The sequence below is a fragment of the Artemia sp. Qi Xiang Cuo genome, chromosome 15, assembly GCF_049724085.1.
Source record: "Artemia sp. Qi Xiang Cuo chromosome 15, ASM4972408v1, whole genome shotgun sequence".
Taxonomy (NCBI): Eukaryota; Metazoa; Arthropoda; class Branchiopoda; order Anostraca; family Artemiidae; genus Artemia; species Artemia sp. Qi Xiang Cuo.
The window spans coordinates 51,730,754-51,747,220 of record NC_142808.1 but is presented as its reverse complement, the minus strand read 5'-3'; the positions used below and the strand labels follow the sequence as shown (position 1 = coordinate 51,747,220).

Genomic DNA, 16,467 nt, shown 5'->3' with positions numbered 1-16,467 from the left:
AGCAAAGGTTTTATTTTGAAAAGAATTACAATTTTTGGTTTTCAATGTATCGTTTAAAAAGGAAAATCAAAAGAAATTTATAACTTGTAATATAAGTACAATCTTTGCATAATCTTCATGCTGAAATAAGAATTTTATGATATTAAAATAAACTAACTAATAACTAATATGTGAGCAAACGAAGTGTTCCATAATATTTTAATTATTGCAGCGTGACTCAATGTAACACTGTAGAAACAAGGTAAATTTACATTATGAAAATCAAAAGGAACAATTTATTTGTACTCACATCTAAGCCATGCAATCAACACCACCAGCTCCCAAAACCAACTACTCCTTTCAAAATCCTTTTTCTTCCTTGTCTATAATCTTGTTTTTAAATCATACAAACAAAAACACTTCCAAGGCGATACCAAGAAGAGATTTAGTCTCTTAGTAAACAAGTTATACATGCAATATCAAGAAATTCTTACAATTCCGCTCTTTTCTATTCAGCTTGCGTATAAAGAAAATTAATTAACAATAATTGATTAATAGATAAAATTTTCATTTTTGATATCCTTCTACAGCCAAAGTGAAAAATATTACTACTATTTCACTTAACCTGTCGAATAAATCACAACAAAAGGTTACATGATCACAAATAATATACGCTTAAATAAATATCACTAACATACATTTTAAAATAAATGACATAACATTTAAACATATTACAACTTGAGAGGTTAAGTTGTCATAGCAGTTGAACAGTTTAAAAAAATATATATGAAGGGTCTCTGTATATTTTTTTTTTTATCAAACTCTTCCGGCTTCAATAACATCATTATAAGTTAAATAGAAAGTAAGAACAAATGATTACATTTCCCTTTATGACAGCAATATGTGCCTTTATAGCATTTTTATGGGATGTTGAATCTCACTTACAGACGAAAAATATTTAATTGATAGCCTGATAAGAGCCTAAATCCGACAACCGTTATTAATTGAAGTGGAAGCGATTTTCTTATCTTTTTTTATGCAAATAATGAGCCTAGCTAAAGAAACTTTTAATCAATTGTGGTTAGTTTAAGGACAAATTTGATGCTCTTTCAGAAAGCAATTTATTCCAAATTTGTTTTAATCTCCAGCTTAGAAAACCTACAAAGGTAAATAAGGCGATAATAATCAAAGTCATAATTAAAATGCCAGTGGTAACAATTTTCTTTTCTACAGCCATATTAGAAATATCTCTGCTCAACTCTTTCAACTGTGAAATTGGGATATTAAAAGGACTTATCCCTTCCAGGAGTTAGATGACGGAAATTTATGTATGATAAAGCGTCTTTTACAAATAATTTTTGACTTTATGTAAAAACAAGATGACAGGAAACCTTCGTCTAGTATTAAAAGCTTGATTCATCTCCTCCTATTCGAATATAAGGTTCTCCATTGGTAATTACAGAATATGTCTGCTTACAACTAGCAGTAAGGGAATTCTTTATAACAACAGGGGCCTGAAAAGTCTTATAAAGTTGAAAGGAATCTAGAATTTTGGAAAGAGGAAAGTCGTAAACGAACAGAACATAAATCAAATTCTAAACTACTTTCCACATGCTTTAAGGTTTCTATAATCAAGCACTTCTAATGGTATATCATAGGCAAAAGGTGCGTCTAGCACCGCCTTTAGATGGCCCACAAGCCTTCCTTCCTAATACCTTAAGCAGAATTAAGCTCACTTTTTCATTATGTTTATTTATGTTAATTGCGCACAAGAGAAAAACAGACAAACAAACAAAAATAATAAAGTAGAAAAACAAGAGTAGATTGGACCCTTAACAAACTAATCACAAAACAAAAGTTGTTCCTTTTTCAGGGGATCAAGAGCTCTCTTATTTGGAATCTTCAGTGACTTTAAGACTGGTTAGGGTAGAAATTCTGGAATTTTAACACATCTTTAACTCTTTATCAACCCGTTTTCTGTCTGTGAATATTTTACAAGAAGTTTTACTGTAAACTATAAATTAGCAGGCTTTTCCCTAGAATGCCAAGTGAGGTGATTATTCAGACTTTTCTTACATAAAAATAATATCTTGCAAACATCGCATTCAAACAGTTTCTGTCCTGTATGTACACTTTGATGCCTGTTCAATTTATTTGATTCAAAAAAAGTTTATCATCAGTATGAACTCTTAGGTAATGATTGAATTTGTCCGCTCGAGAGATGAAATTATAACATATATCACACTTAAACAGTTTCTCACCAGTGTGAACTTTTTGATGCCTCTTCAGAGTGTTTGATTCAGAAAAGCTCTTGTCACATACATTACATTTAAACGGCTTCTCACCTGTATGTACTCTTTTATGCTTAATCAAATCACTCTTCTGAAAAAAGCTCTTTTCACACACATCACACTTGAGTGGTTTCTCACCAGTATGAACTTTCTGATGCCTATTCAAAGTACCTGATAAAGAAAAGCTCTTGTTACATTTATCACATATAAATGGTTTATCACCTGTATGTACTCTTTTATGATTAATTAAATCTTTCTTTTTATAAAAGGTCTTTGCACATAGAACACAACTAAAAGGTCTTTCTCCTATGTATATTTTTGGATAATTTTCGTACTTTTTGTGCTGTTTCCTCTGTAAGCCATTGTTAAAATCTTCATCCTGACTGTTTAGAGTTTTTGCTTCAGGTTCCGATGCATTGAAAGTTTCCATGAGTATTTTGGCATCACTAGATGAAGGACCTTCAACTCCAACAACTAAAGACATATAGGAACAGAAGTAAAATAAACAGAATAAATGACCCAGAAACAATGAAGCTTACACACAAAAATAAAAACCAAAATCTAAAAACTGGCAAAACAAGATTCTCGAACCAATTCAAGCATAATAATCTACGCATTACACCAAGGATTATAGGGAATTGCCACTTTATTTACAAATCTGAATATTAACATAATTCCTTCAAAAATTCCAAATCTAACAAAAGAAAATATAAATTGCTTGTACTTGCAATGAATTAAGTCAAATGAACATGAAATGTTTGATCTAATTTCACCTGGGGACAAACTAAAAAAAAAACAACTCTAAACTATTCCTCTACTTTTCCCCCACTTTTTTTCCGATTGGATTCAACCAAGGTAGTACTAACTCAAATTTCTTCATTATAGAAAATTGGTTTATTTTAAACCTTTCTGTTTTATAAACTTTGTGTATGCTGGGTTCCAATAAGACGTCTCAGAAATATCTCAAGAAGGGCTCTTAATTTGAAACTTTTAAGACTACTACTATCACTACTTCTTCTCTTACTACTGAACAAAATATAAGGAGTTTAGGTGCATCAAGCTGTAAATATAGAGCCAAACATGAGCATTAAACCAAAGAGCATAAATTAAACCAAACACGAGCAGAAACATTCAAATAATTTCTCAAGCATAAAACTACTACAAATTATAATCAATAAATAAATAAAACCAAAGACGAACAAAAATACAAAAAAAAATAACCGATTCAAAGTCAAAAGAAACACTCCCTAAGAAGGGTCTGACTGACTCCCCCATGGTTTCGAAAGACCAAAACATAATTTTTGATACACTAAAAACAATACTTATTTCAAGCTATATCTTTATATTTCCTATAAAATCAAAAATGGAAACAATCACCATGATTAAAAAGAATACTGAAAAGAACAAAAAAACGAATGAGACCGTTTAATATTTATACTAATGGTCATTCCTATAAGTTCTGATAATTTTGGATTACTTAAAATTAATAGAAAAATTTTTAAATGAATTTTGTTTTCAGTAAAGTGCATCGTATGTTCTGGTCTTAAGAAGCCAAGGGGGTCATCACTTAGCCTACTCTTCTTCGGTTGTACTTGCTTTTACGCGGATATTTCTTATTGTGCTTTAGTGTAATGGCGCTAGTGTGCGTGACCCAGCACCACTAGTGCCACAACTGATGCTGCTAAGGTATGGTATCGCGATCAAGCAGTCCCACGGGTTCTAAGAGTTCCTTCCGTACTGATATTATAGCCAGTGTGGGTAGGAAAAGGGCACAGCCTGGGAGGAGGGAGTAGGTAACATACTATTTGGCCCAAGGTGCCACGGCCAGTGCCAGCAATAATTCTCTATAAATATCTCTTTGAAAGGGAGCGGGTCCTCCAGCGGATATTACAATTATAGTAACTCTCTTCTTACCCCGACCAGGGTTCGAGAGAAATAATCAATAGAATAGTAGAAAAGATCGCAGAAACAAGGTCGTACAATCGTAAAACAAGGTTTGACTTGCAAATAAAATCAAATTGTAGATAAATCTATGTATAACAAAAAGGGACATTTACCAGACAAAACAAGGGTGCCCCAATATTTATAATTTCTGTTCGTTCTGGGTTCCATTAATTTATTACTACTACTATTACAACTAAAACCACGCTGCAGCACCAAATCGCCTGAGTCTAACGCACGCTCCTCCTCCATCTAAATCTATTTTAGGCCTCCATATTTGCACCCTCCTGTTTTTAAAACCTAGAATGCATCCACTGTCTTTACTAAAAATACTATCTAGGTAAGTTAAACAGTCCCAATGATCGACCTACTCATTATCCAACATCAGCATTTCATCTTCACTTACTCCTAGTCTTAGCGACATAGTCTTTCCTCGTTTCTAGTCTTAGCGACATTTCCTTGTTTCGCACCCAGAAATCGCAAAACCTCTAAAAGCTTATTCATTTGGCTAACATTTTCATCGAAGATGCTAAAATCATGAGCTCTAAGTTTTTTTACCCTCTAAGTTTTTTGTTATCTTCTGTACATGACACAATGCACAGAAGAAGATTATGAAAAAAAAAGGTACGCTTACAAAAAATACCAACGTCTTTAAAAAACTTAGACTTTTAAGCCAGTCCCAGTCCCTATCAAAAGCCGTTCTCAAGATATGGCAAACATGATACTTCGATGACCTGATACATGTTTTTTGATTTAACTCTACCTTTTTCCATGTCAAAATTTAAGGCAGGCTCTCTCATTCTCTCTCACTTTTTCTTTGTTCCAAAGCCACTTACTTGCTAATCTGATAATTTCAATAAAATCAGTGATACTAGTGGATATCCCAAATTTCACCTCCGTTAGACAAAGAATTTCCGTGTCCGGCTTCTTATGAAACTGACTTAACTTTATTTAGCTGGTTGGAGAAACATGTATTGGCCCAAAAATCATATTGACAAAATTATAGGCTCCTATAAACAATAGAACAGACAGGTATTCTCCATTCCAATTAAGGAAAGGGAGTCGGTACGATCACCTTTTCTATATAACCCTTAAATTCCTCCCGGGCATAGTTGACACCCCTGGCCCTGAGGGAGGTAGGGGGGGGGGGTGGTTGTCATCCACAAATCCTAGATTTTTGGGCCTTTCAACTACGTTTAAAAAAATGGCTATCTCAAACTTTTGATTGGACATGTTTGGAATAATGGTGGGGGTGGGAGGTGGGTTAGTCAGGTGTGTATCTCAAATAATTATGGTAACCAATATTAGAGCAAAATAAACGAAGAGATGAATATGGATTGACATTTTAATACACACACTAATGTTTATCCCCAGAAGTCCTAAACTTTGGATTAATCAAAGTTAAAAAAATTATGAAACATTTAAAATACATTTTGTTTTCTGTAAAAGCCTTCAGAAGCCAGGGGGACCAGCCCGACTCTTCTTCGGTTGTGCTTGTTGAGTTTGACTCGGGTATTGTAATTTCTCTTCCTATTGGGTTTCATTTGTTTATTACTAAATAAATGAGGCCAAAAAAGCTACGAATTCTCACTATCGAAGTTGTTCAAACTTTCCATAAAACCTGAGAGGATAAACCCTCATTACCTTTTAGTAGACACAGAACATTGGAAGGTGTAACATGACGATCCATGTAATTAATCCCAATCTAGACACTTTCTAAGTTCAGAGCTAAACTTTACATGAAACCAAAATACCAGAAGGGATAAATCCACTAAACTACAGATTAGGTATGACACTTTTATTACTCTGGTGAATGCATAAAGTAAAGAAAGCTTAAGGTTATAAAAATCATGAGCAATACCAGGACATAACTTTGAACAAAATGTTAATAAAAAAGCTAATTTAATTAAATTTATCACTTTAAAACAGCAAAATAAACTAAAAAAAAACTTATAACGAAGTATGTGAGATATACACAAATGTACAAAGTTTAGAGACCATAATGCCATTTTAAAACAGGGCAAAACCTTTTTCAATTTTTTAATGTTGCAAACAGTCTAAAAGAGGACATTTAATTATCAGCTGGTAAAAGAAGGGGAGGGGGTTGTTCTTGTATCTGAACTATATTTGTTTTGAAATTATACTGGTAAAATATAGCGGCTTTTTCAATCACTATTCAATCAGAAATTTTATATTAAACTATAAATTAGCTTGCTTTTACCTTAAATAGGTTGTGAGATGACTATTCAGATTACTCTTTTCAACTTTAATTTAATGAAGATAAAAAAAAAGAGCAAACATACCTAACACGGGGGGTTGCGGTGACTTCGCAGTAATTTTCAAAGTCTGGACTTTTTGATGCCTGTTCAAATCGCTTGACAAAGAAAAGCCCTTGTCACATACATCATATTTGAATGGTTTCTCATCAGTATGTACTCTTTGATGCGTTTTCAAATTACTTAATAAAGAAAAGCTCTTGTGACATAAATCACATTTGAATGGTTTCTCGCCAGTGTGGACTTTTTGATGCCTGTTCAAATTGCTTGATAAAGAAAAGCTCTTGTCACATACATCACACTTGAATGGTTTCTCGCCAGTATGGACTTTTTGATGCCTATTCAAAGTACCTGATAGAGAAAAGCTCTTGTCACACACGTTACATTTGAAAGGTTTCTCGCCAGTATGGACTCTTTGGTGGTCATTTAATTTGTCCACTCGGGAGAAGCAATTCTCACATGTATCACATTTAAACGGTTTCTTACCAGTGTGAATTTTTTGATGCCTAGTCAATGTGCTTGAATCAGAAAAGCTCTTGTCACATTCATCACATTTAAACAGTTTCTCAGTTGTATGAACTCTTTTATGCTTATTTAAACTACTCGTACTGCAAAAGCTCTTGTCACATAAATCACATTTAAATGATTTCTCACCAGTGTGCATTCTTTGGTGTTGAAGCAAATTGGCAGATTGAGAAAAGCTCTTTTCACACACATCGCTACAGGAGAGACCTTCAACTCCAAAAACTAAAAAAGTAAAAGGATAAAAAAACAAAAAGGATAAATTACCTAGAAACAAAGAAGCTTACACACAAACTAAAAAAATGAAAAGCAAAATTTAAAAAATAGCAAAAAACAGTTTTGATGAAATTCAAGTATAAAATCAATGTATTGCAACAGTAATTTTTGGGGAATTGCCTCTATTTACAAATCTTATTATTTACATAAATCCTTTGTGAATATTAAATAAAAAAACAAGTTTTTTTTAACTGAAAGTAAGGAGCGACATTAAAACTTAAAACGAACAGAAATTAGTCCGTATATGAAAGGGGCTGTCCCCTCCTCAATACCTCACTCTTTACGCTAAAGTTTTTTATTTTTTTTAAAATAAAGTTTTTTGTCAGATTCAAATTTTATCGTAAAGAGCGAGGTATTGAGGAGGGGGCAACCTTTTATATACGGAATAACTTCTGTTCGTTTTAAGTTTTAATGTCGCTCCTTACTTTCAGTTAAAAAAATGTTATTTTTAATTTACTTTTTGAATGTTTTTGAATTAATACTGCTTTGATTTTGGCTCACCGTACATCAATAATTAAAACGAAATTTGTATAATAATTTTAATTTTTTGGCTAAATAGCTTTCTCGAAATTTTGTTCTGACGTAACTTACGTAACGAACTTCTATATTCGTATGTTTTATTACGTATATTAGGGAGTTTGCCCCCTAGTCGATACCTTGCTCTTTGAGCTACAGTTCGAATTTTCTTCGAATCACAAACCCCTGAATCACAAAAGCCGGTTAATTAGAATAGACAGCTTTTTTGAAACTACTAAAAAAAACTTTAGCGAAAAGGGCGAGGTATAGACAAGGGGGCGAACCCCCTCATATACGTAATAATTTCTGTTTTTTTTAAGTTTTAATGTTGCTCCTTACTTTCAGTTGAAAAAAACTAGTTTTTTTTATTTAATTTATGATCGTTTTTAAATAATGCTGGGAAACCCGGCGCCCCCTTCATAGAAATGTCCCTTCTCCCAAGGAAACATCCTCTGTGGAAGGATCCTCCCCCGTAACCCCCTCCTTTAACAACCCCCCCCCCCCCATCAGAAAAAAATCCCTCCTGAAACGTCTTTATACTTCCCATTAACCAATACTATATGTAAAGAATGAGCAAAGTTTATAGCTTACAGCCCTTCCCCCGGAAACTGTGGGGGATTAAGTCATGTTCAAAGACATATTTATTAGATTTTCGACTATGCTGAACAAAATGGCTATCTCAAAATTTTGATTGGGTGACTTTGGGAAAAAAATCAGCGTTGGAGGAGCGTAGTGCCCTTTTTTTACTTAAAGAGGGCACTAGAACTTTTAATTTCCGTTCAAATGATCCCTCTTACGATATTCTAGGACAACTGGATCGACACGATCATCCCCGGGAAAAAAATAAATAAATAACCCCGCATCCGTAATCTTTCTTCTGACAAAAAATACAAAAGCCCACATTTTTGCAGATAGGAGCTTGAAACTTCCGCGGGAGGGTTTTCTGATATGCTCAATCTGATGGTGTGATTTTCATTAAAGTTCTATGACTTTTTGGGTGCGTTTCCCACTTTTTTTGAAAATAAGGTAAATTTTCTCAGGCCCTTAACTTTTGATTGGTAAGATTAAACGTGATGAAACTTGTATATTTAAAATCAATATAAAAATCTGATTCTTTTGATGTATCTATGGATATCAAATTTCCTATTTTTAGAGTTTTGGTTACTATTGAGCTGGGTCGCTCCTTACTTACAGTTCGTTACCAAGAACTGTTTGATCTAAGAAAAGAAGCATAAAAGAAAAATAATACAAAAATTAATAATCAAGGTAACCAATATTAGAGCAAAACAAACGAAGAGATGAATATGGATTGACATTTTAACACACACACACTGATGTTTATCCCTAGAAGTCCTAAACTTTGGATTAATCAAAGTTAAAAAAAAAGATAAAACGTTGCATTTTGTTTTCTGTAAAAGCTTTCAGAAGCCAGGGGGATCACCCCCCCCCCCCGACCTCTTCTTCGGTTGTGCTTGTTGAGTTTGACTTGGGTATTGGAATTTCTGTTCCTCTTAGGTTTCATTTATTTATTAATAAATAATGAGGCCAAAGCTACGAACGCTCCTCCTTTATCCCCAAATGCTTAAAGCCTCCCTCTTTACACCGATTAAATGGTTTCCATTCTCCCACTCCGTTTGAGGACAGCGTTTTTTTGTTTTTTTTTTGGCCCTAGACGATTGGTTGGCAAAGACAATTTTTAGAAATCTGCCGTGCTTCATCCATAGAGCGCGTCCAATGCATCTCATCGTTTCTCTCATTACACCATAAGAGATCAGGATTGAACCATATTTCTGGTAGGGCTTACTATTTGAGATACGGTTAGTCAGTCGAATCCCCAAGACAATCCGTAGGCAATTTCTCTGCAAAACATCTAGCAGCTGCACTTCCGTTTTACAACACCCCCACTTCAGAACAATACTTGATATCTAATATCACTGTATATCAAAATATTCTAATCTTGGTGCGCTGGCTTATCTTGATATGTTTTCATTTTTATTTTCCTGGGATGGGAGGTATTTTCCGCGATGTGTATTTCCCGGAGGGGGATTTTTCGTGGGGGAGATGGGTTAACGCTGGCCACCATAAATTTGAACCTGTAAAAAAAAAGTCTTGGAGATATACCTTTATTGTCGAAACATATGGAGTCCAGGTCTGGGGTCTCAGACTCAAGTTTATGTGATCCTGAAATGCTGGGGAATGAGAAAAAAGGAAAAACTTCATGTTTTGGAGACATACAAATGTCTTGAACGTCAAAGAACTCCTCACTGTTACTTGGTAAAGCATCCTCAAATTCTGAAACGAAATTTAAATAAAGATTACACAAAAGACATTCAAAATTAAAGCTGGCAATAAAAATCCAAGTACTTTTCTGTTTGCATATATATATATATATATATATATATATATATATATATATATATATATATATATATATATATATATATATATATATATATATATATATATATATATATATATATATATATATATATATATTTATATATATATATATATATATATATATATATAGTACTGGGAGCCCAGCACTCGGTACGCGGTTTCTATATATGGATTTTCATTGTCACTCGTCTTCTAACCGCAGACTTGACCCTCTTCTTGAAGTCATGATGCCACAGCAGGTTAGAAACAATCACCCTGGGAAAAATACGACTTCTTCCTTAAAGTCCTGACCTATTTAGATCGATCTTGTGACCTGAAATTTTAATGACATAATACATATAATTATTAATAATTTAATTAATTTTTAAAATATATAATTCTAACAATGAGACGTTTTGTTGGGAGTTGTCAGGGCTTCCTTCCACACTTCATTATATGATCGTCGTTCATTTTCAGGGGATAGCAGAACTTTTAAGCTGCGTTCCTTAAGCTGCATAATCCTTCACTTCTCAATTTTTTTTTTTTTGCAACCTTTGTATAATCCTCTGTGTCTTGCAATATATCTTCCAAGAGATTCGCTACATTAAACGATATCCCATAATTTGAAGAATACGCGAGGCGTTCTTCAATAGCTTCATTTGGGTTTAAAAATTACATTTGGCAATATGAAGGTCGCTAAGAATCACCTTCAGTTGTTTGTGATGGATGTGCCACTAAATTGATTTTGTGATAAATTTGTCAGCTACTTTAAAGCTAGATATATTACGACTATTTATGGTTCGATCTTCGCTTACGTTGAATGAAGCTAGAGCTAAACACGAGTTCAAGTTTCGAATACGTTTATGAAACTCTTATGAAGGCAATTGACATCCTAGAAAAAGGCAAACCAATTCATTTGCCAATTGTGATGGTAACATGCAATTCGATCCGGCAAGCAGCCATCTCCAAATGAACTGCCTTTGTTCATTAGTCTTTCCTCAGGAAAATGGAGGGTTCCATAATAAGTACAAGCAATGTTTAAGGGCCTCAAAGACTTATATGTAACACATGCATAGTTAATGACATCTTTGAACGTAAATACTTGGTTTTGTGCCACACCTTATTGATGTCGAAAATTGCGACACCACTATTCTTCTAACCTAATAATTTTTTCTTCTTCGTTCTGATGTTTGACACGCTCGGATTCTTGGTATCACTTGTCTTCTAAACCACGCGTGTCTTTGCTCTTCATTTTTGTTTTTTGTTTTTTTTTCATTTTTGACTTGCTCAGATTTTTCATGTCGCCTGTCTTCTAACCGCGTGTGTCTTTGCTCTTTATTTTTATTTTTGATTCATCTGAATCCTCGGTGTCGCTTGTCTTCTAACCACGTGTCACTTTGTTCTTCATTTTCATTTTTGACGCGTTTTGATACTCTCCGTTGTATATCTTCTAACCGCATTTGTCTTACTCTTTAGTTTTGGATTCTTATTACTTCAGACAATTTAGCAATACCTAACAGGTATTGCTAGCAATTTATACAACAAGACAATTTATATAACAGTCATAGCTGGAACCTCTGGAAATCTTGTAGATTATTTACATAATTTATGTCAGTCTACCCTCGCATCACTGGTAAAAACTAAATTGACAAGGTGGATAAAGAGGCAATCTAACTGCCTGAAGGCAATTAGGTCACGTAACCAAAGTGCACCTCTCTTTATCTTCAAGTCCGTTACTAGATGAGTTTTACCATCAGATCTTTCACTTCAAATTAGAAGTGTTGGGCGATAATTTGATTAGACAACATATTTACTGTGTTCACTTTCTATATTTCTTATATCGATTTCAATACCTCCGATCAGTTTTTTGCTCAAATTAATGAACTCTTCGTTCTGCCAAAGTTCAATAGCGAATATCTTAATTAAGGAGCATTTTGCCCAATTATTTTCTGCAAACTGGCTATTGTCGGCTATTCAAAATCAGCAGGATTTCAACGTTTTCCCCTGATAATTGTTTGTGCCTTTCAGTGATTAAATAAAAAAAAACAGGTTTTTTTTTACTGAAAGCAAGGATCAACATTGAAACCTAAACGAACAGAAATTATTTCGTATATGAGGGGGATGCCCCTTCCTCAATACCTTGCTCTTTACGCTAAGGTTATTTAGAATTTCCAAAAACCTCTTATTCTAATTAAACGAACCTTCTGTGTCACTTTTCATAGGCAGCGCGCTAGTGATGCCTAAGTAAAGAACGATGTGGGCACAATGTGTTTTTTTTTCTCCATACCCGGGCACTTCGTATCGAAGGCGTTGTCGTAGAAACTTCAAAAAAGGCTCATTCTATTGGAAATTCAAAGGGCTAGTGCCCTTTTTAATAGTCGAAAGTGATTGGAGGGCAACTATCCCCCCCCCACACGCCCGTCAATCCCCCAAACACATCCAATCAAAATTTTGAGATAGCCATTTTGTTCAGCGTAGTTGATTTCCAGATATAAAATATCTTTTTGAGGAGGATACTCCACCACAACTCTCGGAGCAAGGGTTTTAAGTTATGCCCTGGGGGCATATAAGGTTTTTTATAGAAGGCGTTGTCGTAGAAACTTCAAAAAGGGTCATTCGATTGGAAATTTAAAGGGCTAGTGCCCTTTTTAATAGTCAAAAGTGATTGGAGGGCAACTAGCCCCCCCCCCCCATGCCCATCATTCCCCCAAACCCAGCCAATCAAAATTTTGAGATAGCCATTTTGTTTAGCGTAGTTGATATCCAGATAGAAAATATATTTTTGAGGAGGAAACTCCCCTACAACCCTCGGGGCAAGGGTTTTAAGTTATGCCCTGGGGGCATATAAGGTCTTTATAGAAGGTGTTGTCGTGGAAACTTGAATAACGGATCATTCTATTCGAAGTTCACAGGGATAATGCTCTTTTTAATAGTCGAAAATGATTGGAGGGAAACTAGCCCCCCCCCCCACGCCCATCATTCCCCAAACACATCCAATAAAAATTTTGAGATAGCCATTTTGTTCAGCGTAGTTGATATCCTGATAGAAAATATGTTTTGAGGAAGACACTCCCCTACAACCCTCGGGGCAAGGGTTGTAAGATATACCCTGGGGGCATATAAGATTTTTATAGAAGGCGTTGTCATAGAAACTTGGAAAAGGGCTCATTTGATTGGAAATTCAAAGGGCTAGTGCCCATTTTAATAGTCGAAAGTGATCGGAGGATAATTAACCCCCCTCTCATGCCCCCCTTTTCCCCAAACACCCCCAATCAAAATTTTAGATAGGCATTTTGTTCAACGGAGTTTAAATTTCTGGAAATTAGGTTTTTGAGGATGACAACCCCCTCACAGCCCTCCGGACAAGGATTGTAAGTTATATAGTTTTTATAGAAAGCGTTGTCGTAGAAACTTCAAAAAGGGCTCATTCGATTAGAAATTGAAATGGCTTGTGCCCTTTTTAATAGTCAAAAGTAATTGGAAGGCAACTAATATCCCTTCTACGCCCACCATTTCCCCAAACACATCCAATCAAAATTTTGAAATAGCCATTTTGTTCCACGCAGTTGAAGTTCAGGAAATTACACCTTTGAGTAGGACACTCCCCTCACAGTCTTCAGAGTAAGGGTTATAAGTTATGCCCTGGGGGCATATAAGTTTTAATTGAAATCATTTTTGTAGAAACTTGAAAAAGGGCTCATTCGATTGGAAATTCAAAGATCTAGTGCCCTTTTTAATAGCCGAAAGTAATTTGAGGGAGACTAGCCCCCCCCCCCTCTCTCGCTCACCTTTTCCTCAAACACATCCAATCAAAATTTTGAGATAGCCATTTTGTTCAATGTTGTGGATGTCCAGATAGAAATTATGCTTTTGTTGAGGACACTCCCCCAGAGCCCTCAGGGCAAGGGTTGTAAGTTATGCCCTTGGGGCATACTAGGTTTTTATAGAACTTATTGTCGTAGAAATTTGTAAAAGGGCTGATTCATTTGGAAATTTAAATGAATAGTGCTCTTTTGAATAGCCGAAAGTGATTGAAGGGCAACTATCCCCCCTTCGAAGTCCACCATGTCCACAATCATATCCAATAAAATTACTTAGATAGCCATTTTTCTCCACGCAGTTTAAGTTCAGGAAATTATACCTTTGAGCAGGACAGTCCCTCGCAGTCTTCAGGGCAAGGGTTATAAGTTATGCCCTGGGGGCATATAAGGTTTTATTGAAAAACATAATTTGCACCTTATTGAAAAAAATTAAAATGAATGTGCATTGTCAGTTTAATATACATATACTGATATTTAGTAATCAAAATGTTAATATTATTTGATTTATTAAAGTTATAAAAATAAACACATTCATATTTTTTTTCAGTAAAGTGCAAATTATGTTCTGGCCTTGGGACGGCATAGGGGTTTTGAGCCTTATGTTAATTTCTGCTCGTTTTGAGTTAGACTCGGTTATTTGTTGTAATTTCTGTTCGTTTTGAGTTTCATTTATTTATCGATGCTGCTTTGCGGTAGTTTCACGCTTGGTAGATTATTTGATTTTATTTTTGCTCATTTTTTGTTTAATGGAGTTCTTTACTTTTCTTTGAAAAACTTATTATATGGAAAGTTTTTTCAATTAATCGTTTGTAAAGAATTGGTATACAAAGTCATACTTTTAGCGTAGAGTGAAGTATTGAAGAGGGGGTATCTCCAACATACTAATTTTGAAAATTCTCCCCCCCCCAAAAAAAAAAAATTTGCCTCCCCCAAAAATATCTGTTTACTTCCCCATAACAAATACTATACGTAAGCAATAAGCTTTTCTTTTTTGGACTGTTGTCACTGCTACCTCTTTGGTCAGTTTACATAAAACTTGCGTATTATGATGCACTACAAAAACGTCATCAGATCCTTAAACGAATGTCTAAATAGTAATATAAATATAATAATATTATATATAATGATAATGTAATAATAATATTATAAGGTCATTCTCTAAGGCACTTTGAGGAGCATTGTACTCAGAGTACGGGTAATAGCTAAGTTGCGTAACAATTTCCATGCTTTATTTGCATGCGATAGACACTGAATTTAAATACTCCTCCCGCAATGAATTCAGACGTTTTACAACTCCTCTCCGCAATAAATTCAGACGGTTTTATAACACCTCCCCGCAATGAATTCTACGGTTTTATAACACCTCCCCGCAATGAATTCTACGGTTTTATGACTCCTCCCGGCAATGAATTCAGATGGTTTGACGAATATTCTCCGCAATGAATTTGGTTTGTTTTAAGCATCATGACACAAAGCCATAATGAATTCGGTAGGTTCAAGCATCATTGCACAAAGCCGTAATGAATTTGAATGGTGTCACGCATCATTGTACAAAGCCGTAATGTATTCGGTTGGTGTCTTGCATTATTGCACAAAGCGTGATGGATTTGGATGGTGTCGTGCATCATTATCAAAATTTTACATACTATCTCTGGCAAGCAAGTTCTCTAGTAGAATGCTAATATGGAATTTGCTCGGAGGTATAGCAATTTCAATGCTATTTGCTCGGAGGTATAGCAACTTCTACATTATTCAATAGAAGCTTGACACCTTTTCAAAGAGATTCCTTTCTGTGTTATTCTGGACCTTGTATACACCTTTTCAAAGAGATTCAGAGCTCCCTCACATGGCATTATACTTCTACTACTTTATGTTCCTTTCTGTGTTATTCTGGACCTTGCATAATGTGTTATGAAGGACAAGTTTTTCTGACACAATTTACCAGATTTCTAGCTCATGATATATATGTCTTTTTAGGGGTAAACCTGTATTATAAAACCAGCGCATCTTGTTTTGCTGTTAATATATTCAATTATTTTTTGTAAATATTCAGGTTTCAAATTAGGATTTTCAACAGTTTGAATAGTTCATTCAACCTATTAGTATCGGTATTTTTACGATCATTTACATAGATATGGAAAATTCTAAGCAACTTCTGGTGAGTAAAATTTTATCATTATTATAATAAAAATAAATTGTCTCGTCATTAAGTTAATGAAGAATTACCTTCCCTATGTTTTTTTTTTCAATATGTTGTTAACTATAATATAAAGCTTCATTATTTTAAATATTAAAAGGTAAATTTATTTCAATTTTAATAAATATTCAAAAAAAGAGAAGCCTGTTCAATTTGATTTTGGCTCATTGTATATGAAAAAATTAAAATAGAATTTGCATATTAGTTTCGGCAGATATGAAAGGTCACCTCCCTCCTCAAGATCTTTCTATATACACTAAATTTCTAAT

At 34.4% G+C, this 16,467-nt stretch overlaps 2 protein-coding genes across 2 annotated transcripts in view; both read right to left on the bottom strand.

Moving 5' to 3' along the window:
• LOC148943826 (uncharacterized) overlaps positions 1 to 16,467 on the bottom strand; it is a 606,774-nt gene that overhangs the window by 246,973 nt on the left and 343,334 nt on the right.
• LOC148943829 (uncharacterized) overlaps positions 232 to 16,467 on the bottom strand; it is a 132,974-nt gene continuing 116,738 nt past the window's right edge. Inside the window, exons 8-10 of the mRNA XM_089101252.1 lie at positions 9,923 to 10,093; positions 6,515 to 7,234; positions 232 to 2,744 (exon numbers count right to left, since the gene is read on the bottom strand). Coding sequence (XP_088957378.1) covers positions 2,125 to 2,744; positions 6,515 to 7,234; positions 9,923 to 10,093 — 1,511 coding nt within the window. The 3' untranslated portion in view covers positions 232 to 2,124. The remainder of the gene's footprint in view (positions 2,745 to 6,514; positions 7,235 to 9,922; positions 10,094 to 16,467) is intronic.